General features: G+C 41.3%; 2 protein-coding genes across 3 annotated transcripts in view; both read left to right on the top strand.

The window, feature by feature from the left end:
* atp6v1ba (ATPase, H+ transporting, lysosomal, V1 subunit B, member a) overlaps window positions 1–17,028 on the top strand; it is a 45,380-nt gene extending 28,352 nt beyond the window's left edge. The window contains exons 8-14 of the mRNA NM_001141746.1: window positions 6,438–6,535; window positions 6,758–6,881; window positions 12,881–13,031; window positions 13,536–13,618; window positions 13,796–13,900; window positions 14,067–14,196; window positions 16,039–17,028. Coding sequence (NP_001135218.1) covers window positions 6,438–6,535; window positions 6,758–6,881; window positions 12,881–13,031; window positions 13,536–13,618; window positions 13,796–13,900; window positions 14,067–14,196; window positions 16,039–16,181 — 834 coding nt within the window. The 3' untranslated portion in view covers window positions 16,182–17,028. The remainder of the gene's footprint in view (window positions 1–6,437; window positions 6,536–6,757; window positions 6,882–12,880; window positions 13,032–13,535; window positions 13,619–13,795; window positions 13,901–14,066; window positions 14,197–16,038) is intronic.
* A 1,537-nt stretch (window positions 17,029–18,565) lies between these two features.
* Window positions 18,566–26,424, top strand: part of shtn1 (shootin 1) — a 44,124-nt gene continuing 36,265 nt past the window's right edge. The window contains exons 1-3 of one of the 2 annotated variants that reach the window (XM_014154473.3): window positions 18,566–18,792; window positions 23,074–23,126; window positions 23,965–24,025. In XM_014154473.3, the coding sequence (XP_014009948.1) occupies window positions 18,720–18,792; window positions 23,074–23,126; window positions 23,965–24,025 (187 nt within the window). In that variant the 5' untranslated portion in view covers window positions 18,566–18,719. Of the gene's footprint in view, window positions 18,793–23,073; window positions 23,127–23,964; window positions 24,026–26,424 lie in introns of those variants that run through there. The other variant, XM_045700773.2, reaches the window with a different exon arrangement.

The raw sequence follows: 26,424 nt of genomic DNA, 5'->3' as shown, positions 1-26,424 counted from the left end.
TGTCAGCTCGGGGTTTTGATCCAGCAACCTATCAGTTACTGGCCCAATGCTCTAACCACTAGGCTACCTGCCGCCCCTTTAATATTTAAAGTCCCTGTCTCTCAAACTATTGCATTTTTCCCCCATACGAAGTCCAGAAAAAAAACGAATTTCCGATTTTGATACACAAAACCATTCACACCAAGTCCGATGCGTTTCCCCCCCACACTTTTCTGAAATATTCACACAACGTCACATACGTCAACATCGATGACAGTTTGGAAACTGGTAATATACACTGAACAAAAATATACACGCAACATGTTGGTTTCATGAGCTGAAATATAAGATCCCATAACTTTTCCATGTGCACAAAAATCTTATTTCTCTCAGATTTTGTGCACAAATAAGTTTACTTTCTTGTTAGGGAGCATTTCTACTTTGCCAAGATAATCCATCCACCTAACAGGTGTGGCATATCAAGAAGCTGATTAAACAGCATGATCATTACACTGGTGCACCTTGTGCTGGGGACAATAAAAGGCCACTCTAAAATGTGTAGTTTTGTGACACAACACAATGCCACATTGTCTCAAGTTTTGAGGGAGCGTGCAATTGGCATGCTGACTGCAGGAATGTCCACCAGAGCTGTTGCCAGAGAATTGAATGTTCATTTCTCTACCATAAGCTGCCGCCGATTTAGAGAATTTGGTAGTACGTCCAACCGGCCTCACAACCGCAGACCATGTGTATGGCTTCGTGTGGGCGAGCAGTTTCCTGATTTCAACATTGAAAGGAATGCCCCATGGTGGCAGTGGGGTTATGGTATGGGCAGACATAAGATATGGAAAACAAACACAATTGCATTTTATCGACGGTAATTCGAATGCACAGAGATGCTGTAACGAGATCCTGAGGCCCATTGTTGTGCCATTTATCCGTCGCCATCATGTTTCAGCCTGATGATGCACAGCCCCATGTTGCAAGGATCTGTACACAATTCCTGGAAGCTGAAAATGTCTGTTCTTCCATGGCCTGCTTACTCACCAGACATGTCACCCATTGAGCATGTTTGGGATTCTTTGGATCGACATCGTGTTCCAGTTCCTGCCAATATCCAGCAACTTCGCACAGCCATTGAAGAGCGGGACAACATTCCACAGGCCACAATCAGCAGCCTGATCAACGCTATGTGAAGGAGATGCATGAGGCAAATAGTGGTCACCAGATACTGACTGGTTTTCTGATCCACGTCCCTACTTTTATTTTTTTCAAGGTATTTCTGAATAACTGATGCATATCTGTATTCCCAGTCAAGTGAAATCCATATATTAGGGCCTAGTTTATTTGAAATGACTGATTTCCCTTATATGAACTGTAATTGTTGCATTTCATATTTTTGTTCAGTATTTATAATTTTTTTTCAAATAATGAGAAGCCTATGACCTGAATAGCCTTCCATATTCTTTTGTCCAAGTGTTTTAGCCTTCGATAGTTTTGCGTTTCCCCTCTTTGAGCAACATTGCCGCTGAGAATGACCGCAGAAAAAGCGTTTGTATGGAAGGCCGTTCAGGTTATAGTCGTCTTGTTATTTTACGTGTCATAACACTAGTTAAAATGTACTAGTTTGTCTGGACTCCTTCTCTTTGATCAAATAGAAGGAACAACTATATGGTCGTTCCACAAAGTGCCTTTTGCATCCCTTTTTTATAATGTAAGTAGAAATTGTTCGCATACAGTATATTCGATAGGGTAAAAGCAGGTGAGCTGATTCTATTTTTGGCCATTTTTTTGCTGTTTTGTGGTGAAACTAGGTTGAGCGTCACGCTGAAAATGTTTTAACAATGTAAAACATTTATTTTTTACTTTCATTCAATTGTCGCTCCCTGCACCCAACACTTTTTTATTTTATTATTTTTCTCCCCAATTTCGTGGTATCCAATTGGTAGTTACAGTCTTGTCTCATCGCTGCAAATCCCGTACAGACTCGGGAGAGGCGAAGGTCGAGAGCCATGCATCCTCCGAAACACAACCCAACCAAGCCGCACTGCTTCTTGACACAATGCCCATCCAACCCGGAAGCCAGCCACACCAATGCGTCAGAGGAAACACCGTACACCTGGCGACATGGTCAGCGTGCACTGCGCCAGGCCCGCCACAGGAGTCGCTAGTGCGTGATGAGACAAGGATATCCCTGCCGGCCAAACCCTTCCCTAACCCGGACGACGCTGGGCCAATTGTGCGCCGCCCCAACAATCAAACCTGTTCCGAGTAGGGTTGGGCCGATATGATTCACTTGAATATTTGGCATTGATGATATATCGTGATATGCAAGACTTTACTCTATTTGAACTTAAAACTGCATAGTTTAGATTTAATCAGTTAAGGCTGTATCAATATGTTGAAAATGAAGTCTAAATGAATTAACTAAGCCTTATTATTTCGCCATTAATGAGAATGAGACTATAATAGCATAAATAAGCACATAAATGACACAGTCTGGAATTATTCATTAATTAACGCCTCAAAACGATTCTATCGAATTTGGAGTAGGAGCTGGTAGAAGAGGTCTCCCCAAATATCGGTCAACCCTAGTTCCGACTAAATAATTGACGGGTTGCAGCAGGACGATATTTTGCAATTGGAGTGAAAGGCGTCAAACAAGATGTGCTCTTATTTCAGGGATTCTTGAAAGTTGGGACAATCCTTGTCCGGCAGGGAAACTTTTTATTTTAATGTATTTTGTTTAATTATTTGAGCTTAAAATGACTTTTAGGGGAATTTTATAAGGGAAAATATCTGTTTTTGTTTTCTAGATATTAGTTTGTATTATTCAGTTCCATGTCGGCTCTGTGCTAGGAAATGTCTATGTCCGGAGCGAAGGATCACCATTTCAAACTCTCCCAAAAAGTTTTTAAAATTCTGTATAACTGACAAATGATCCCGTGACTTTAAGGAATATTTTTCTCTGGAGTTTCGGTCAAGTCCGTCAGTTTTGTCAAATCCTCAATTAATAAGAAATGAGTAGGGTTAGCTACTGAGGAAAACCAAAATTGCTACGTAGTATACGGTAGCACTTGAATAAAGAAGACAAATATGCAATTTTTCCATGAAATGAAATTCCAACAGTTGGTGTAGTTTTAATTTTGGTTTAAAAAAAAAAGTGTTTATTCCTGAGTCATATAATGTCTGAGCGCACAATCAGGAATAACACTTTGAATTCTTAAATTAGACAATTACTCAACAACACTAAAATAAAGTGAAATATGTGTAAAATCAATATGTAAACATGGCTCAGACATTTGTATAAGCCACTGTTTCCCAAATTGGAGGCCATGACCCCATTTGGGCTTGTCTGATTTCAACCTGGAGTCATGAGAGAAACTCTGGGGAGAGATCGTGCTTGATTGATAGAACTGGGGTTACGTCAGTAATAAACGGTTGAAATAAACAGTCACATTTGTAGGAAGAAAACGCTTTATCTTTTGAACTGTTTTTAAGCTACAAAATATCCCTGAAAGATTAATGCCAGGAACACTGTGTCTCTACAATGCCCACAAGCTGCACAGGACTCATTAGAACAGAGTGGACAAGATCAGGCACATAATCAGACTTGGGGGGGGGGGGCACATTGTCAATTGTTATTTTCTACACAGAAGATCATACCAAATTATTACCTTTCTGATGTGTTTGTCACTTCAACTTCTTTGAGATTGAAATACTGTCAAAAGTACTGTCAAAATGGGGTTATGGGCCAAAAGTTTGGGAACCCTTGGTATAGGCCTATGCTATAATGTTTTCTTACACAGAGAAATATATGCATGCTTGTGTGACTCTCATAAAGAGGGCATGTCTGATGCACGGTACTTCACTGTTAAGTAGCTCTCTGTAGCCCTGGAGGTCCATCCATCTGTAGTATTTGAGCATTTTATTAGGATCCCCAATTAGCTGCTGCCAACACAGCGGCTACTCTTCCTTGGGTCGAGACAGAAAACAAAACGTATAATAAATAGAATACATAATATACAGAACACAACATGATACAATACATCATGGGTAGGCAACCTTGGTTCATGTTTTTGATTTAACCGACCTGGAAGACCAGGTGTTGAATGGAGGGAATCATTGAACTGATCAATTAGCTCAGTTGGTCAGGTGTGGTGCCTAGTTGGAACAAAATCCTACAGTACCTGCAGCACTCCAGGAAGGGGTAGCCTACCCCTGCAATACATAATACAATACAAAATATATAAAAATGTCTCATCACAGTCCCTGTCGTGCTGTACGTTTTTACTTAATTTATGTTTTGGTTTTTTTGCTCCCTTGAGTTAACTGGGGTGGCAGAGTGCCATGTAGTCATGGCTCTATTTTAATACTGTGCATTTCCCAGCCTCTGTTCTGTACCTGGGGACTGTGAAGAGACCTCTGGTTGCGTGTTTTGTGTGATACCGATGAGTGTCTGAACTTGAACAGACAGTTCGGTACCTTCAACACCTCGCACAAAGGCCAATAGTGATGTAGTCAGCCTCTCCTCAACTTTGAGCCAGGAGAGATTGACATGCATGTCATTGACATTCTCCCTCCTTGTGCAGTACGTGCTGCTCTGTTCTGGACCAACTCCAATTTTCCTAGGTCTTTTTTTTGCCACAGGTGATCACACAACTGGGCAGTAGTCCAGGTGGGACAAAACTAGGGCCTGTAGGACGTGCCTGGTTGATTGAGATGTCAAGAAAGCAGAGCAATGCCATATCACGGACAGACCTCTTCCCCTTTAGCAACCACTGAGTCTATATGTTTTGACGATGACAGCTTACTATCTAGGATTACACCCAGCAGCTTAGTTGTCTGAACTTGCTCAATCATCACATTATTCAATAATAGATCAAGATGAGGTTTAGTGTTGAGTGAGTGATTTGTCCCAAAATGATGCTTTGATATATTTAGCACCAGCCTATTGCTAGTCACCCATTCTAAAACTGACTGGAGCGCTATGTTAAAGGTGTCAGTTATTTTACTGTCAAAGCCGACATGTATACTGTTGAGTCGTCAGCTTACGTCGACACAGGCTTTATTGAAGGTCAGTGGAAGGTCAATAGTAAAAACAGAAAACAATAATGGCCCAAGACCTGCGGTACACCACACTCAACCGAATTGGCATTGGAGTCTTCCATTATAGAAAACCCTCTGTGTTCTGTTAGATAAGTTAATCCATAAGGCAGAGGATGTAAATCCATAACACCTACATCTTTTCATCAATAACATCAAAAGCTGCACTGAAGTCTTAACGAAACAGCTCCCACAATCGCGTTATCAATTTTTTTCAGCCAATCGGTCATTTGTGTCGGTGCAGAGCATGTTGAGTGCCCTACCCTATAAGCATGCTGAAAGTCCGTTGCCAATTTTGTTTTCTGTAAAATAACATTGTATTTGGTCAAACATGATTTTTTTCCTTAAAGTTTGCTAATAAGCACTGGTAAGACTGAGTGCTTGGCTGTTTGAACCATTAAAGGGTGCTTTGCTATTCTTTGGCAGTGGAATTGCAAAGCACAACACACGATGCATTGGCCAATTAATTGACAACTTTAGCTTGCTTAAATAGAGCGGGTACTACCTGTTTACTAAAATGGATGCGAGAGGGTGAAGTTCGTAACGTGGCTCGAGCACTTTCACGAGGTAATTCTTCTCAACCACCGAGGATCGGCGCATATCTGCAGCTATAAACAAACCGGTCAGAATCGGCTGCGACCGGCTGCTTGAAATGTTGCTGCTTAAATGTTGCATTTCCCGTCTTGCTCCGATGGTAGGAATACTGGGGTGATGTCGGTGTTATCTCCTCGGAAACCAAATTTTAAGATTAATTTTGGTTACAAAGCGCGAGTAGGCTCTAGTTGTTTTAATGGAATAGCCTGACATCTTTTTAATCAGATTTACTCAAGTGGTGTCTGATGGAGTTGCCATAAATCCAGTTAGGTGCATTTTATGAAATAAGGTTTTAATTAGGTGGGTGTTCCTTTACATTGTGTGATAGCTCATACTTTGGTCTATATTATTATTTGAAAAAATGTTATCCCATCTTTCAAGAATCCCAGATGTATTTTTATTCGAAGGGGGGAAAAATCGGACTTGGTGAGAAAGGGCCATAACACTTAACCATGTTTTCACATACGATCAGAGCATGTAAAATTACCCTGAGTAGGATGGAACTGATCCAGTAAGCTGCAACATAATTTGCAGTACATTGCTCTTTGTATAGTGTTTAGGAAGAATTTGCCTTCATTTCTTGTGATAATTGCAGACTGACACTCATTTTTCTGATATAGGCGTGTGTTTTTTTTTTTCTTGTCCGTGGGCGACTTATACAGTATATTCTTGCTTTTGTTGAATGTTCAAGGCCTTCTACTATCAACTTAGTATGTAATCATGAACCTACCTTTTTTTCCCCTAACCTATCTTTTCAGGTGAACATGGAAACTGCTCGCTTCTTCAAGTCGGACTTTGAGGAGAATGGATCCATGGACAATGTTTGCCTGTTCTTGAACCTAGCCAACGACCCCACGTGAGTTTATTCATAAGCTCTGTGCACTAGCTCCCTCCTATAAATAATGCTTTCATGGTTCATCTAAGGAGTCAGGAATTCAAGGCAATAAGGTGTCTAAAATATTGCTGTATAAAGGCAAGCCTGTCATTTTCACCTTTTCAACAGAGTATTATTAGTCTATTTTGTCTTTCCCTACCTTTATGTTAATGGTGGAAACCTTTTAATTCCCTCCTTTCTCAGTATTGAGCGCATCATCACCCCTCGCCTGGCTCTGACCTCAGCTGAGTACCTGGCCTACCAGTGTGAGAAGCATGTCCTGGTCATCCTGACTGACATGAGCTCCTACGCCGAAGCTCTGAGAGAGGTGGGCAACCAAACTAACTCAAGGAATTCGGCTGTTTACTCCTGGGGAAAAAAAACTCATACTTTCTTTTTGTGAAGTGACAGACTTGCACCTTAATTCTGTATACATTTGAGAGCCATAACTTTTCTTTTGATTATGGTGTCGCAAATTCAATGTGCCAGTTAGTGTAGTCAGTACGGCCTACATGGATGTGGTATTGAACACCTCCACATCCCACAAAAGCTGACCTTGACACAGTAAATGAGGTGCGGAAGGTGGGACATGTGCTTTCCACACCAAGGAAATACATGGGGGGGGGAATAACAATCAAGGTTTTCAACCTGAAAGATGTTACATGGCCTCATTTGTATGACCAAACAGTATTGTTAATAGTCCTATGCAGGTTGTTAACAGATGGGTACATTCTGTAAAGATTATGGTCCTCCATATACTGGCCACACTACCACCTTCCAAACCTTCAGTGCTGCCGTCTATTATATTGTTCCTCAATAGTGGAAAGATAACCTTACTTAAGCAATAACTCTTATTATAATTCTTACAGTCAACTAGAGTATTCTTCGTAGAACTATTTTGATAGAATGAGTTCCATTGAACCACACTTCCTGATTGTGCGTACATGCGTGTGGCATCTTATTAGAAAAATTTATCAGTTCTTGGTATGTCAGTCAAGGACATCTTAAATATAATAATTCCTAATAATTATTGATTTAACTTGTAATCTGAAAACGCATAAAAAAACAAAACTAACTATTTAAATTGAGATGGTAGAGATGGAGATTGAATGTCTCTATTTGGCTTCGGATGAGTTGAGGCAGTTTGGCTTGGAAAGGCAGCGAAGCTTTAGCGGAGGAGGCGTCGATGGTACAGTCAGAGAAACAAAGACAGTCTGACAAACAGGCCCGGAATGCTTGATTAGTGCACCACATCTGCTTCTCCGATGGTCAGTTCCTCCATAGGACCCGCTCTTCCATAGGTACTGGTCCTCCATTGCCGAACATGAGGCACCCATCTGGGTGATGCCACGGCTGCTGAAAGCGTGCGAAAAGCCACCATTTTGGCAGTGGTTAATAACAGTCCCTGAGCCTCTGCTATCTCTGGACACAGCATGCAGTACTTGTTGTAATTCTTCCCAACAGATAAAACCATAAAGCCTGGGCTGCATTATTTGAATATGAACAGACAGCCTGCTAGCAAGCTATAAGTACATTTTTTTTATTGATTTTTTTATATATATATATATATAGAATTGTCATCCCAATTCTGCAACTCTTGAGTCAAGACCATGAGATTTGTAAGTGATCAGACCAGTCAAACCCCAAAAGATAATGAATTGGACTATGGAGATGATATAACCGTTCTACGAAATATATTCCCAAATAAATACCATGCCATTTAAAACAAAACCAGACAACTCCAGAGTAGTTTACCTAGTTGTGTGTTCTATGCGGGATAATAAAAAAATACAAATATTATTTTAACCTTTTTATTGAACTAGGCAAGTCGGTTAAGAACAAATTCTTATTTACAATGACGGCCTAGGAACAGTGGGTTAAATGCCTTGTTCAGGGGCAGAACGACAGATTTTTACCTTGTCAGCTCAAGGATTCGATTTAGCAACCTTTTGGTTACTGGCCCAACGCTCTAACCACTAGGCTACCTGAGGGAAACGTATTTTGACAAGCAGTCAATGCACAACAATTCTTAATGTATTTGTGGGAAAACACTTTTGAAAGCAGTTTTGGCAAATGTATTTTGAAAGCAGTTTTGGATCCCAGTTTTATATTGCTACCATGTTTATTTCTGTACTCTTTTTTTTTTTTTTTTTTTTTTATTGCACGTGACATCGTTTTACAAATGCAGTTTTACGAGTTTCAAGCGTGGTTTGGACTGGAATTGGGGACTGGAATTGGTCAAACTCTGTTTAATACATGTACAAAATTATCCTCGATCCGTAATGATGATCATAACCTCCCTTTTCATGTAAGAAAGTTAACTTGGCCGCAGACAATCGATTTGAGATAGACTTAAGTGTCACTCATGGGATTTTTTGTTGTTGCTTTAACCCCTGCACATATGTTGATAACTAGCACAGAATCCCCCAGCAATAGTAACACTATTTCAAGAGGAAGTAGTTTGGACTACCAAACTTTGGCTCCTAAACATCTCAGGAGGTGTTGGCCAATTGATGAACTCTCTAATGTCTCCTTGTGTTCTCAGTGAAAGGCAGGATAATGTGGCCTTCAGGGAATGCCTTGACTTAATTCTCAGAAGCTTAGTGGGAAGCTTTCTGTGGTGAGACAGACCTTCTCATCTCTTATGCCTGTAATATTCCTTATGTAGCAGAACATGTTCTGATGTTTCAATATTCTAGCCGCACAACAAGAGTTTGAAATGTTTTATGTTCATCTGAAAACATACCCCCCCCCCCTTCCCTCGTTGTCTGCCTGAAACCTTGGGCACACGTGCTGTTTCAATAATGCCTCGGCTAAGACTCTGGCTTTCAGGGTATTTAACCACTTACAAAGACTGACAAGGGGCATGAACATTTAACTTATTTTCCCTTTCACCCGCTCGAAGGTCGAGTTTTGAATTTAATTCACAGTTCACAAGTGTTGGCTATCGCCGTCCTCTGGAGCTCAGGATGAATGCAAGTGCCTTTCTGCTCTGAATTCAACTAACTGAACAATTTGAACAGTGCTTTGGCCTGGGTTCTGAGTCATTTATTTTATACTTTGTCTGCTGAGAAAATGTCAATTCTTGACCTCCTTTTGGTGATTTTGAGTAACACTTCACAACGGGTGATTTAAATGAGAATATAGTACATGTTATTAGTCAAATCCAATTCCTATTATTTTGTCCTCCTTTAGAGAGAGTGTGTGTGTGTGTGTGTGTGTGTAAATTCAGCAAAAAAAGAAACCTCCACTCACTGTCAACTGCATTTTTTTTCAGCAAACTTAATGTGTAAATATTTGTATGAACATAAGATTCAACAACTGCGACATAAAATGAACAAGTTCCACAGACATGTGACTAACAGAAATGGAATAATGTGTCCCTGAACAAAGGAAGGGTCAAAATCAAAAGTAACAGTCAGTATCTGGTGTGGCCACCAGCTGCATTAAGTATTGCAGTGCATCTCCTCCTCATGGACTGCACCAGATTTGGCAGTTCTTGCTGTGAGATGTTACCCCACTCTTCCACCAAGGCACCTGCAAGTTCCCGGACATTTCTGGGGGGGAGTGGCCCTAGCCCTCACCCTCCGGTCCCAGATGTGCTCAATGGGATTGCGATCCGGGCTCTTCGCTGGCCATAGCAGAACACTGACATTCCTGTCTTGCAGGAAATCACGCACAGAACGAGCAGTATGGCTGGTGGCATTGTCATGCTGGAGGGTAATGTCAGGATGAGCCTGCAGGAAGGGTACGACATGATGGAGGAGGATGTCTTCCCTGTAACTCAGTGTTTAGATTGCCTGCAATAACAACAAGCTCCGTCCGATGATGCTGTGACACACCGCCCCAGACCATGACGGACCCTCCACCTCCAAATCGATCCTGCTATAGAGTACAGGCCTCAGTGTAACACTCATTCCTTTGACGATAAACGTGAATCTGACCCTTTCCCCCCCCATTTTTTATTTCACCTTTATTTAACCAGGTAGGCCAGTTGATAACAAGTTCTCATTTACACCTGCGACCTGGCCAAGATAAAGCAAAGCAGTGCAACAAAAACAACAGAGTTACACATGGGATCAACAATTGTACAGTCAATAACACAACAGAAAATCTGTATACAGTGTGTGCAAATGAAGTAAGGAGGTAAGGCAATAAATGGGCCATAGTGGTGAAGTAATTACAATTTAGCAATTGACACTGGTATTATAGATGTGCAGATGAGGATGCAGAAGTACTGGTGTGCAAAAGAGCAGAAAAAAACCTATGGGGATAAGGTAGGTAGTTGGTTGGATGGGCTGTTTACAGATGGGCTGTGTACAGCTGCAGCGATCGGTAAGCTGCTCTGACAGCCGACGCTTGAAGTTAGTGAGGGAGATATGTCTCCAACTTCAGTGATTTTTGCAATTCGTTCCATTCATTGGCAGCAGAGAACTGGAAGGAAAGGCGGCCAAATGAGGTGTTGGCTTTGGGGATGACCAGTGAAATATACCTGCTGGAGCGTGTGCTACGGGTGGGTGCTGCTATGGTGACCAGTGAGCTGAGATAAGGCGGAGCTTTACCTAGCAAAGACTTATAGATGACCTGGAGCCAGTGGGTTTGGCGACGAATATGTAGCGAGGACCAGCCAACGAGAGCATACAGGTCGCAATGGTGGGTAGTATATGAGGCTTTTGTGACAAAACGGATGGCACTGTGATAGACTGCATCAAATTTGCTGAGTAGAGTGTTGGAGGCTATTTTGTAAATGACATCGCCGAAGTCAAGGATCGGCAGGATAGTCAGTATTACGAGGGTATGTTTGGCAGCATGAGTGAAGGAGGCTTTGTTGAGAAATAGAAAGCCGATTCTAGATTTAATTTAGGATTGGAGATGCTTAATGCGAGTCTGGAAGGAGCGCTTACAGTCTAACCAAACACCTAGGTATTTGTAGTTGTCCACATATTCTAAGTCGGAACTGTCCAGAGTAGTGATGCTAGGCGGACGGGCGGGTGCGGGCAGCAATCGGTTGAAGAGCATGCATTTAGTTTTACTAGCGTTTTTAAGAGCAGTTGGAGGCCACGGAAGGAGTGTTGTATGGCATTGAAGCTCATTTAGAGGTTTGTTAACACAGTGTCCAAAGGGCCAGATGTATACAGAATGGTGTTGTCACCCCAGGTGAGACAAATCCGCGACTCGTCTGTGCAGAGCACTTTTTGCCAGTCCTGTCTGGTCTAGCGACGGTGGGTTTGTGCCCGTAGGCGACGTTGTTGCCGGTGATGTCTGGTGAGGACCTACCTTACAACAGACCTACAAGCCCTCAGTCCAGCCTCTCTGTCTATTGCGGACAGTCTGAGCACTGATGGAGGGATTGTGCGTTCCTGGTGTAACTCTGGCAGTTGTTGTTGCCATCCTGTACCTGTCCCACAGGTGTGATGTTCAGATGTACCGATCCTGTGCAGGTGTTGTTACACATGGTCTGCCACTGCGAGGACGATCAGCTGTCCGTCCTGTCTCCCTGTAGCGCTGTCTTAGGCGTCTCACAGTACGGACATAGCAATTTATTGCCCTGGCCACATCTGCAGTCCTCATGCCTCCTTGCAGCATGCCTAAGGCACGTTCACACAGATGAGCAGGGACCCTGGGCATCTTTCTTTTGAAGTTATTTGGATTTTTACAAATGATCTTTGAAAGACAGGATCCTGAAAAGGGGACGTTTCTTTTTTTGCTGAGTTTAGAATGCCAGGAGTCTGCAAAGCTGTCATCCAAGGCAAAGGGAGGCTACTTTGACGAATCTCAAATGTCAAATTAAATTTGATTTTTATAACACTTTTTTTGCATGCTACATGATTCCGTATGTTATTTCATTGTTTTGATGTCTTCGCTGTTATTGTACAATGTAAAAAAAAATATATGCATGCATGCATGCATGCATGCATACATACATACATACACACACAAAATCTGAAAAACCCTTGAATGAGTAGGTGTGTCAGCTTTTGACTGGTACTGTGTGTGTCTCTCTCCTCGGGACTCCAAGGGGTGCATGTTTTGGTTTTTGCCTGAACACTACACAGCTAACTCAAATGATCAAAGCTTGATGATTAGTTGACTGTTTTTGAATCAGCTCTGTAGTGCTAGGGCAAAAACCAAAACGTGCACCCTTTGTGGTTTCGGGGCTGAGTTAGGGAAACCCTGCTATAAATGAATGAATGAGTTCATGCTCATTGATTCAATCATACGCTGTTAGAATTAAATGTTCAGAAGTGGAGTAGTTTGTGTTCGGGGTCCCATCTTTTATACCCTGGTTCCACTTATGGCTCACTTGTATGTCCCATGTCTCCCCAGGTGTCAGCTGCCAGAGAGGAAGTCCCTGGCCGTCGTGGTTTTCCCGGTTACATGTACACGGATCTGGCTACCATCTACGAGCGTGCCGGCAGAGTGGAGGGCAGGAACGGCTCCATCACTCAGATACCCATTCTCACCATGCCCAACGATGGTAAGACATGCCGGCTTTTCTCAGAGGAAAAACAACCTAGATTTTTATTTTTTTTATATTTAAATATATTTTTTTATTTATTAACTTTTTACATGAGCAATTCCGTAGAATCTCCTGTTTTCGTCTGGGTTTGACGAGCACAAAAAAGTTATATTTGTTATGTTTGCCGTTACTATAGCGACTTCTGTGATGGGCCTCCAGTCTGTTTTCGAATGGGAGTCCCCCCTTTTTAACGTCAGAAAACATTTGTGCCAGCATATTTTAGAGCACTAAAATTGGGGATGTAGATCAAAACACTTGTTTTAATGTCCTTAAACTGTAAGTTGTAGTCATTTAAAGTGTATGCCTGGTTCCTGACATTTCTTTTGGGCAAAGTGATCTAGGACTGTGCTCAGTGCATGTGTTTGATTGTGGGCGTGTATCGGTTTGATGAAGGCCCCTGACTTGGCGTGACTTGAATCCTGGATATTATCTCTTGACTTCCACGTAAACTGTGTGTTCCAGATATCACCCATCCCATTCCTGATCTCACTGGGTACATCACTGAGGGACAGGTCTATGTGGACCGACAGCTGCACAACAGACAGGTATTCCCATTCTCGCTTTTCGTCTCCGAACAACCCCTTGGGACCTCGCTATTAAATAGTGTCTCTAGCTATTGAGTACTGTCATTCTCTCTCCTGACAATTGTCCAATGATGATTTGTTTACTATTTCTTGGTTGAATATTGACTTGACTTCTCTTATTTCATGCTTTCCCTTCAGATCTACCCACCCATCAATGTGCTGCCCTCTCTGTCTCGATTGATGAAGTCCGCCATCGGTGAAGGAATGACCCGTAAAGACCATGCTGATGTCTCCAACCAGCTGGTAGTTGTCACTCTGCACACTGCCACAATATCCTCTATAACCAAGCTTAATTTCTATTGAACCACAATACACATTAATTGTTTGTTGCATAGAACGACTTCAACTTTCTGACCTCCCCCACTCTTCTCTCTCTCTCTCTCCGTCCCCGTGCCTCTGTCCCTCTCAGTATGCCTGCTATGCCATTGGTAAGGACGTGCAGGCCATGAAGGCCGTGGTCGGAGAGGAGGCCCTCACCTCCGATGATTTGCTCTACCTGGAGTTCCTGCAGAAGTTTGAGAAGAACTTCATCGCTCAGGGTAAGACACTGAAAAAAACGGATGAGACTCGACCTATGACAGTAGCACCACATGCAGAGCGCATGGCTATTGAAACTATTTGAACATTTGAACCAGTTAAGTCATTGAGAATACACTTCTCTTTTACAATAACAACCTGAAATTCTGGTTGTATGAAATCAAAAGGTGAAAATGGGAGCACAGCAACCGCGCTGTATGTGACATTCCCCCGGGGTCAGGTATTTGGTAACAGAATAAATGGGAGTGTTGGCAGTCTTTTCACACCGTTAAGTGGGAGGCATTTTGCTGCACTCGGCCAGGTCATTGACACTCGCATGCTCTGAGATCTTGTATGGTGGTTTTATTTACTTGTCTAAATACTGTTACATTTAAATATGAGATATTATACCTTTGCCACCTTGGCTTCTCCTGTATCTTATGTTTATGCTACCTTCATTCCTTGAAATCGTGACCCATTTTGTGTTGCCCTAGGTCTCTGACCTTATTACCAGAAATCCACCCTGCATAGCGCTATCATTAAAGTGTGATATTAAAATTGAGATTGATTTTGCCCAATGAATTATAAAAAAATAGTATTATTGGATTAATAATCTTATTGAATATTATAAAATGTTGCATAGCTTGATTTTTCTAGAAAAAAGAAACGCACACCTATAAAGGCGAGGTGCTGGCTAGCGGAGTAGAAAACTAAAGGGAAAGCTGAACACTAAGAGCTCAGATGCAAAAATGTAATAACCTAATAACCAATGTTTCGACAGCAAAGCTGTCTTTATCAGGGTATCATCACAAACACTGCGAGATGAGTCATTTATATAGTGTCAGAAGACACTAGCTTGATTTTGAAATATATTTTACTGCGATTTGACAGATCTTAGCTCTAACAAAGGACAAGATATGTCCTATTTGGCATTGCATGCTGTTATTGCTACTTCCTGAAGTACATTGAGTAGAAATCTAGTAAAAGTTATTTTCAATGCCTTCAGGCATGATTATTTTTCACCAGCAAAACCAATGGCAAACTTCATGTCAGACACATACTGTTGGTCTTTTTCAACACCTTGGTGTCAGATGCAACAAGTCATTCAGCGACGTGTGTCATCAAAGCATTATGCCGTACTTATTCTCACACTTGTCCTTGGAGTGATGAGATTGCTAAAGCAAGGATTTGTGAGCTTTTCCATCCAGCCTAGTGTATAGTGAGCCTGAATATCCTTGAGTCAAAGCTTAATGCGATCCATTAAAATTAGAATCTCATTAGAATTGATGAGTCTACTGAATTAAATTAAAATACCGTGAAACGCAAGTGTCGTCTCAGACTTTTGCATCTTGTCTCTGTTGAAACAGAGACAAATGGAGCCATCTTTTCGGCAAAGAACAAGCGCCTGCCGTTCAGTCGTCTTGTCCTTCAGATGATTACAAGCGTTTCGCTACACCCGCAATAACATCTGCTAAATATGTGTATGCGACCAATAAAATGTGATTTGATAAGATTGAAAAGTAGGGATTGCACTACTGTAGGCTATGCATCATAGGGATATACTGCATTTAAACCTGTTGTGGCACCATATGATTGACTTAATATCTAGTCTATCAATATCTTTCCCGACAGAGTAAGCTGTGAGGTAGGATGGGGTGCATTTCAGACATGTTAGCGCCATGACCTCACGTTGACTTGAGTCGACTACAACAAGTGTTATGAAAAAGATCTCAATCACTGAGGGATATTGTATTTATGCTCCTATTTAAACTACTGAATGAGTCAATTGTCAACTAGTCGTCATAAGGAATATTGTCAAATGTCGCAGCATTCGAGACCTAAAATGCTTTCACCTCACCCCTCAGGCCCCTATGACAACAGGACCGTCTATGAGACCCTGGACATTGGCTGGCAGCTGCTCCGAATCTTCCCCAAAGAGATGCTGAAGAGGATTCCCCAGAGCACCCTGGCCGAGTTCTACCCGAGGGAGTCTGCCGCTCGTCACTGAGCGCCTTCAGCTGCTCTGAACCCCCCCAATCCGCGCACCCCCTTAGACAAGTGTTGACCCCCCCCCCCCCGACCACTCAGAGAACAGAGCAATGATCTCAGCTCCCTCTAGATGTATTCTACTGTATCTGTGTCCAGAAACTCGTATGGATAGTGTCTGTGATTGTATCTCTACATTTTGTTCAGAGATGTGAACTTGCCCTTAAATCAAAGAATGATCCTGTTATTTATTGGGGTATTTTACTGCTAGGTTTTGTTTATTGAATGTTGTCCCCACCTAAACTAAATTCAACCTTCCAAAAATATAAAAACATCCTATACATTAGAGCTTGACAGGAATTGTTATGTTCTCTTTTACATTTCAATGGTTTGAATTTGTCTAATATGTTTGTCACCCTGAAGGTAGCACTTATTTCAGATAGGGGGAAATTACTTCTTAACCATATCTGAAATTGTAGGACTTCACCAAACACCCAGGAGGTCAAAGTGTCATGACGTACTTTAATGTATTAGACCGAACATCATTGGTACTTAAATGTTTACTTTTATAGGCGTGAGGTAAGGGTTTCGATATTCGACAAACTTTTGGGCCACTTGAAATTCTGTTGTAGATATAGACCTTTGTATGAACTGTGATTGATTATTTCTTTTTGGCCTCTGTTGCTTGGTGTAATTACTATCGAAAGAAAATGATGTTTACATTGTTTGCTGTATGTGTGTGCTGTTAAAAGAAAAATGATACTAAACATTCCCCTGTTGCATTGCTAATTCTTTGTTTGCAGAAATCGGATCTGTGTGTGCATGATTCCTGTGTTTTCCTGTCCATAAATAAATGTATTTTAGAATTATGAAGGGTGACATGTTTGTAATCTCACCAGATACACACACCTAATATTGAGGTTGGTAGTTTCTCACACACAGCCTACATTATTTGTAATATTAATTGCCCAAGACATAGACCATATATACAATGCATTTGGAAAGTATTCAGACCCCTTGACTTTCCACATTTTGTTATGTTACAGCCTTATTCAAAAATGTATACAATTATTTTTTCCCCCTCATCAATCTACACACAATACCCCATAATGACAAAGCGAAAACTTTAGAAATTGTTGTGAATGTGTTTATATAAAAATGTAAACAGTATTCAAACCCTTTGCTATGAGATTTGAAATTGAGTTAAGGTGAATCCTGTTTCCATTGATCATCCTTGATGTTTCTAGGATAATCAATGGAAACGGGTCAATTCATTTGATTGGACATGATTTAGAAAGGCACACACCTGTCTATAAAGTCCCACATCTGACAGTGCATATCATAGAAAAAAACCAAGCCATGAGGACGAAAGAGTTGTCCGTAGATCACCGAGACAATATTGTGTCGAGGCACAGACTTGGGGAAGGGTACCAAAACATTTCTGCAGCACTGAAGGTCCCCAAGAATACAGTGGCCTCCATCATTCTTAAATGGATGAAATTTGAGACCAAAACTCTTCCTAGAGCTGGCCGCCCGGCCAAACTGAGCAATCGGGGGAGAAGGGCCTTGGTCAGGGAGGTGACCAAGAACCCAATGGTCATTGGCAGAGCTCTGGAGTTCCTCTGTGGAGATGGTAGAGTCTTCCAGAAGGACAACCATCTCTGCAGCACTCCACTAATCAGGCCTTTATGGCTGTGGCCAGATGGAAGCCACTTCTTAGTAAAAGGCACGACAGCCCGCTTGGAGTTTGTAAAAAGGCACCTAAAAGGACTCCCAGACCATGATTAACAAGATTCTCTGGTCTGATGAAACCAAGATTGAAGTCTTTGGCATGAATGGCAAGCGTCACGTCTGGAGGAAATCTGGCACCATCCCTAAGGTGAAGCATGGTGGTGGCAGCATGCTGTTGGGATGTTTTTAAGCGGCAGGGACTGGGAGACTAGTCAGGATCGAGGGAAAGCTGAACGGAGCAAAGTACAAAGAAATCCTTGATAAAAACCTGCACCGGAGCGCCCAGGACCTCAGACTGGGGTGAAAGTTCACCTTCTAACAGGACAAAGCAGGAGTGGCTTCGGGACAAGTCTCATTGTCCTTGAGTGGCCCAGCCAGAGCCCGGATTTGAACCCGATTGAACATCGAGAGAGACCTGAAAATAGCTGTGCAGCGACACTCCCCATCCAACCTAACAAGAGCCTGAGAGGATCTGCACAGAAGATTGATACCCAAGAAGACTCCAATTTGTACAAATTTCTAAAAACTTGTTTTTGCTTTGTCATTATGGGTATTGTGTGTAGATTGATGAGGGGAAAAAACGATTTAATAGATTTTAGAACAAGGCTGTAGCATAACAAAATGTGGAAAAAGCCAAGGGGTCTGAATACTTCCCGAATGCACTGTAGTTCCAAGTCAACAGAAACCGTTGATCAAGGGAAAAAACAAGCATTCGAAGCCTAGATCAGATTTAACAATGGCCAAAGGTGAGATTTGTGCACAGGTGTGTCAAGGTATCAAGGTATTTCCTGTTGCACGTAATGTGTAACCACCTCGATGTGTACTGTAAATGTACTTTCTCACAATGGCGGCCCAAGAGGAACTATTTCAAATGAAACGTATTACAGAGCTGTCCAATCAAGGTAAGAGTTATTCATAGTCGCATGGCTAGGTTAGAGTGAAGGCTGTAGCTTTCTGTTCGAAATATTCGTTATGTATTTGCAGTTCGATGACTCCAGCTCTTTCATAGCCTGCACTGATGTTAACCGTTGACATTAAACATGGATACGCAGCCAATTTTCTTCGGGGGTTCGAGGCATGTAAATAACACGTCTTCAACTCGAATGTAACCTAACTTGAATTAAACGTATGACTTTTTCTGTCTTCATTTGTGTCTGTACAGTTTAGTACTCATTAGTTAGAGCGCTGTTGCGTTCAGGACAAGGATACATTGTGTAAGGAATAATGTAGCCTAGAACTTTATCTGAGGGGTCTTATATATGTTTTCAATGTTTTTTTGTTTATTTTGCACACCTTTTTAATTTGCCCTTGCTGAAGAAAGACCTTGCCATGTCTATTGAATAACAATAGTAGACTTCTGAGGAAGTTCTCAGGCGTCATTATGGGTCTTTCTTTAGCCATATATATATAGAAGTTCCTCAGAAGTTCTAGGCTTATTTCTCTCACCACAAAACAGACATGAATTCACAACGGATGGTCATCACACTTGATTTAAACTGTCTTTCTGTTCCTCATATTTCTTAATTCAATAAATGTTTCCAGACACATCGTAAGGGGGAATAACAAAAGGTGCATACGAGGTCAGTGTAGTCTGAGGTGCCCTCTGAATCACCTGCATATTATTTGGAACACCATATGAATACACATTGAGTGTGCAACTCCAGCAAAAATGAATCACTACATTCAGAGTGTGGAGGCGTTGGGGGTAGGGTGCGGTTAGCCAGCATGATGTGGTGTTAGAGCAGCAGTGTTGAGTATTCACGTGACCTGAATGTTGTACCGTAAAGGAAACAGTACTTGACCAGGTTTTCAGATTTAAATATGAATGCGCAGTGCCTCACGGTAGGGTATCTACTAAGCAACCAATGCTGATTATGTTACATATACACTGAACAGAAATAGAAAACCCAACATGGTTTCATGAGCTGAAAAAAAGATTCCAGAAATTGTCCATATGCACAAAAAGCTTATTTCTCTCAAATTTGGTGCACAAATTTGTTTACATCCCTGTTAGTGAGCATTTCTCCTTTGCCATTATATTCCATCCACCTGACAGGTGTGGCATATCAAGAAGCTGATTAAACAGCATGATCATTAAACTGGTGCACCTTATGCTGGGGACAATAAAAGGTGCAGTTTTATCACACAATGCCACAAATGTCTCAAGTTTTAAAGTAGCGTGCAATTGGCATGCTGACTGATTTCCCTGTTGCCAGGGAATTGAATGTGAATTTCTCAACCATAAGCCGCCTCCAACGTCGTTTTAGAGAATTTGGCAGTACGACCAATCGGCCTCACAACCACAGACCACGTGTAATCACGCCAGCCCAGGACCTCCACATCTGGCTTCTTCACCTGCAGGATTGTCTGAGACCAGCCACCCGGACAGCTGATGAAACTTTGGGCTTGCACAACCAAAGAATTTCTGCACAAACTGTCAGAAACCGTCTCAGGGAAGCTCATCTGCGTGCTCGTCGTCCTCAACCGAGGTCTTGACCTGACTGCAGTTCGGCGTCGTAACCGACTTCAGTGGGCAAGTGCTCACCTTCGATGGCCACTGGCATGTTGGAGAAGTGTACTCTTCACAGATGAATCACAGTTTCAACTGTACCAGGCAGACGGCAGTATGGCGTTGTGTGGGTGAGCAGTTTGCTGATGTCAACGTTGTGAACAGTGTGCATCGTGACGGTGGGGTTATGGTATGGGTAGGCATAAGCTACGGACAACAAACACAATTACATTTTATTGATGGCAATTTGAATGCACAGAGATACCGTGACGAGATCCAGAGGCCCATTGTCATGCCATTCAATCGCCACCATCACCTCATCTTTCAGTATGATAATGCACAGCCACATGTCGCAAGGATCTGTACATAATTCCTGGCAGCTGAAAATGTTCCAGTTCTTCCATGGCCTGCATACTCACCAGATATGTCACCCATTGAGCATGTTTGGGATGCTATGGATCAACGTGTATGACAGCGTGTTCTAGAGGTCGACCGATTATGATTTTTCAACGCCGATGCCGATTATTGGATGACCAAAAAGGCCGATACCGATTAATCGGCCGATTTATATTTTTTATTTGTAATTATTTCCCCCCCCTTTTATTTTATTTATTTGTAATAATGACAATTACAACAATACTGAATGAACACTTATTTTAACTTAATATAATACATCAATAAAATAAATTTAGCCTCAAATAAATAATGAAACATGTTCAATTTGGTTTAAATAATGCAAAAACAAAGTGTTGGAGAAGAAAGTAAAAGTGCAATATGTGCCATGTAAGAAAGCTAACGTTTAAGTGCCTTGCTCAGAACATGGGAACATATGAAAGCTGGTGGTTCCTTTTAACATGAGTCTTCAATATTCCCAGGTAAGATGTTTTAGGTTGTAGTTATTATAGGAATTATAGGACTATTTCTCTCTATACCATTTGTATTTCATATACCTTTGACTATTGGATGTTCTTATAGGCACTTTAGTATTGCCAGTGTAACAGTATAGCTTCCGTCCCTCTCCTCGCTCCTATCTGGGCTCGAACCAGGAACACATCGACAACAGCCACCCTTGAAGCAGCGTTACCCATGTAGAGCAAGGGAAACAACTACTCCAAGTCTCAGAGCGAGTGACGTTTGAAACGCTATTAGCGCGCACCCGCTAACTAGCTAGCCATTTCACATCGGTTACACCAGCCTAATCTTGGGAGTTGACAGGCTTGAAGTCATAAACAGCGCAATGCATTGCGAAGAGCTGCTGACAAAACGCACGAAAGTGCTGTATGAATGAATGCTTATGAGCCTGCTGGTGCCTACCACCGCTCAGTCAGACTACTCTATCAAATCATAGACTTAATTATAATATAATAAACACACAGAAATACGAGCCTTAGGTCATTAATATGGTTGAATCCGGAAACTATCATCTCGAAAACAAAACGTTTTTTTTCTTTCAGTGAAATACGGAACCAGTCCGTATTTTATCTAACGGGTGGCATCCTTAAGTCTAAATATTCCTGTTACATTGCACAACCTTCAATGGTATGTCATAATTACGTAAAATTCTGGCAAATTAGTTCGCAACAAGCCAGGCAATGAACGCAATAATCGGCAAATCGGTGGCCAAAAATACAGATTACCGATTGTTATGAAAACTTGAAATCGGCTCTAATTAATTGCCCATTCCGATTAATCGGTCGACCTCTAGCGTGTTCCAGTTCCCGTCAATATCCAGCAACTTCTCACAGCCATTAAAGAGTTGTGGGACAACATTCCACAGGCCACAATCAACAGCCTGATCATCTCTATACGAAGGAGATGTGCCGCGCTGCATAAGGCAAATGGTGGTCACATCAGGTACTGACTGTTTTTTTGATCCATGCCCTTTATTTAAAGGTATCTGTGACCAACAGATGCATATCTGTATTCCCAGTCATGTGATATCCATATATTAGGGCCTCATTTATTTGAATTGACTGATTTCCTCATGTGAACTGTAACTCAGTAAAATCTTAGAAATTGTTGCATGTTGCATTTATATTTTTGTTCATTGTAAGTCAGTTATCCTCAACTGTAGTAGTTAAGGTAGGGTAGTAGACTTTTATCATACCACTGTGTAGGAATCTATTATTGTTATGCCTCCTGAGAATGAAACATAATGGACCAAGGGAGAGATTCCACATCAAATGATGATAAAAATAATGCATGTTTTGTTGAAGTTGTCGATCTCCTTTCACAGTGGCTATACATTCCAACATCCAGTTCTTTGTAAAGATCCAGGCATTCATAGATGCAGCTTTATGGAGCGAACCATACATAAGCCTGCCCAGACCTTGTAAAAAAGCTCGCTCATGAGGCCCTGATGATCTTGACAAACAGCTGGGTTTGGAACAACCTTTATTCCATGTCTTTCTATATTGGTAAACATTATTTTGTGTGGTTTTAATCTAAACTAACTCAAGTATATGTAGCAGAGCATTGAGATAATTGTTAAGGTGGGTGTGAGTAATAGTCATGTTTCACTTAGCATGTGAGGCAGCCATTGGGTTGGAATTAATAGATATGTTTCCACATGGTTGTTCTGTTTTAAGAAACCCAATAAGAGTTCAAGTATGTTTCCTCTTATGGGATGATGAACAGTTGAAGATGACTGACTGGAATCCTTTGGTCCCTACAGCTGCCCATGAGTATGAGGGTCTTCAGAGGGAGCATGAGAGAGCCACCATGGAGGTCAGTGTTGTACAAGGCTTGTTATAACTGTTCAGTTAATGTGTATAGGTATCCATGCAACAGGTCTTGGGGAGGTGTGCGTAATTTCAACTGTGTTAGCACTTAATGATTGATAGTGATTAATGATGAAAGAAAATAAAGGTTTGCTTATTTTTTTAAATGATTGTATGTGTGAAAGAGAGACTATGTGTGTGTGTGTGTGTGAGAGAGAGAGAGAGAGAGAGAGAGAGAGAGAGATGCTTTATTGTGGTGCTATAGCAGGGCTTAGAATCATGGCAGACATGGCTTGGAAAACCTGGAGCCAAATTCAATCAGTGCCATTTCCCTACAATTCTCCAGATAGGGGTTATTTTAGCATGGCAGACAAAACAAATGAACATAAACTGCCCTGTACATAGTATACTACTCAGGACTCTTTGAACTAGCCAGTACTTTCACTGCAATGGTTTCAACAGAGAAAAGAGCTCATTAATTGTATCATATCAGATTTGCATGCTGTTGTGATAAACGTTCAATCTCATATCATATGTAATGTATGCATTGTGCCTCGGAGATATGAATGTCGTCTGGATTTTGGAGGATTCTGCTTTCATCATTTCACTTTCAGCTATGTGGTGGTGGTGGTTTATGTAGCACTTGTTAAGGTTCACATAAGGTTCATATTGGGAAGCCTTTTTACAGAGTCCATCATCTTCATGACCTCAGCTGTACTCCCACTGAAATGTCGTTCTCAGATTGAGTTCAAGTGGAGTATGATCTTGCATAGACTGGCTCAATGAAGGTAGGACACCAATGTAAATAAATACAATTGTTCTCTTTTGTGCTTTGGTCATATCAGTGTCAACGGATGCAGGCAGAGAGAGACGAGGCAGTCAAAAGGCTTGAAGAGTTTCAAAAAGGTGAGAACATAAAAAAAAATATATGTTTTAGTCAAATCCATCTTTCGTCAAAGATGAATGATCTAATATTGATCTGATATTCTTACATACCAGGTTGCTATTGTTTTCCTCCTGGTAACATATGCATCATTGGAAACTAGTCAGGGATTGTACAGGAGGGACTATAAACACCTACAGTTCTGTTATGTAATGTTTACCACAGCATTCTTTTCATGCTATCAAGCACACTAGCTCTGCTGCTGTAACCTTTGAACCCTGGACTCACTATGAACAATGTGTGTTTGTCATTTACCTTGGGTAAAAGGCACACCCTTTAGGCGGTAACATGGCTTGGTTTACTCTTATGCTTGCCACTTCTGTCAATGCAAATTGATTAACCTTTAGTTATATCAGAGAAACGTACAGTCATATGATTTTCTTTTGTAAATACTAGTCTTCAGAATGCAAAATGACACTTAAAGCATCTTCTCTGCTTCTTCTCCACTATTACTGTTTCCTTCCACACATACAAATGTGCTTGAAATACAATGCATTTCTGTGTTTTTTTCGCAGGGATTTTTTTTCTTAAAACCAAAATGCGTCACACAAACCACTCAAGCCAGTAATTTGATCTCTGGAATTTTAGAAGGTATAAATATGTCAGAGATGGTTGAAATAGTTGTTCTTTGTAATCACGTCAGTCGAAGGATTTTCATCTGAATAAATGTGCCTTCTGCTCATACATCTAGTATTTCTCCAGCCAAAAAACACATATTTTGTTTGACTTCCAATTTAATAGAGGCTGCCTTGCTATGCCAAGCAGCTGCATATTAGGACCTATTACGTGATTTCATAGCTCTGAGAAAATTGCTCCTATTCACAAAGAAACGACGGGACGAAGAGGGAGAGAAAAAAAGCCCCCAACACACAATCACGTCTTTTCAATTGACGATGGCAAGGTTGATGACAACATGACCATTGTGTTATAATGATAAGACCACAAAGGCATCTGCCCCCTCATCAAGGCTTCAGTACGGCTGCAGATACAATTTAATTCACTGCTCTGTCTGCTCGCTGATACCATTATACCACACGTCAGCACAGGGGTAATCACTGTCTTCCCCGACAGGAGGGGAAAAAGAGGGGAGAAAAAGATGGAGCGATGATGGTGAGGCCGAAACGTACAATTAAGACTGCCAATTCTGACATGTCAGAACCCCAGTCGCCCCGCACTTGTACACTTTCCACTTCCAGGCCTGTTTATTTACCATGTCTACCAGTAATTACAATTAACGTGTAATTTATTTCAAGGCGTCCTTTGCTGGTGTTGAGTGTGTTGGGCATTATGAGTCTGTGAAAGAGCGGAGCCACAGAGATGCTGGGATGAAACTGTCAGCTAAGTGCTATTGAATGACTTATGTGGAGAGGGTGCAGGAGGAACTTTTGATATCGCAGGCACAGACGTTCATCAAGTTTCAATTAGGTGTCATTGGGAAGGGATAGGCCTGTGTTAACGGCATTAATTCCTATTTTTCCCCTTCGACCACAATATTTAATTAGTTAAGTGGCAGTAAGCCCGTTCTCTTTTTGTGGGGTTTGTGATTACGCCTGCAAATGAAGTCAACGTTTAGAACATTAAGTGTGTCTCTGAAAGTTTGTTTTTTTTGGCTAAAGGGAGCTTTTATACTTCACAGTTTAAAAAGTCTTACATCAGGGGCTAGATAATGGTCGCTAAATGTTTATATTTTATCCTACAGTCAATCTCATGCCCTTTTGAGTTTCCATCAGCAATTTCCATCAACAAACACTAACTAACCACTCTGGTGAAATGATCCATTATGGTTCTATAATCAGTTGTCATGTCTGACCATGAACACACAATGACATTAATTAAATTGTAATCAAATGCACCCATTGTTTCAGGGAGGTTGTTTTCTTCGACCTTCCTGTAGTGGTTTTACATAGTCTCAAATGTGTTTTCATAGTTCCACTGATCTTGTGATTTTTCCCGGAAAGCAGAATCAATAAGACCTCAGTGGCATTAGTAATATTAGTTAACTTCTTTTTAAATTGAAAAGAGAATATATGTGGTTCATGGCAAATGTCTGACACAAAAGAAAACAGAAACATACATACTTACACCACCGTTCAAAGGTTTGGGGTCACATAGAAATGTCCTTGTTTTTGAAAGAAAAGCAATTTTTTTGTCCATTTAAAATAACATCAAATTGATCAGAAATACAGTGTAGAAATTGTTAATGTTGTAAATGACCATTGTCGCTGGAAACGGCTGATTTTTAATGGAATATCTACATAGGCGTACAGAGGCCCATTATCAGCAACCATCACTCCTGTGTTCCAATGGCACATTGTTTTAGCTAATCCAAAAGGGTTTTCTAATTGATCATTAGAAAACCCTT

Source organism: Salmo salar, chromosome 18 (genome assembly GCF_965601325.2).
Source record: "Salmo salar chromosome 18, fSalSal1, whole genome shotgun sequence".
Classification (NCBI taxonomy): Eukaryota; Metazoa; Chordata; class Actinopteri; order Salmoniformes; family Salmonidae; genus Salmo; species Salmo salar.
Note: the sequence above shows the minus strand (reverse complement) of the source record. Positions and strands in the feature narration are given on the sequence as shown.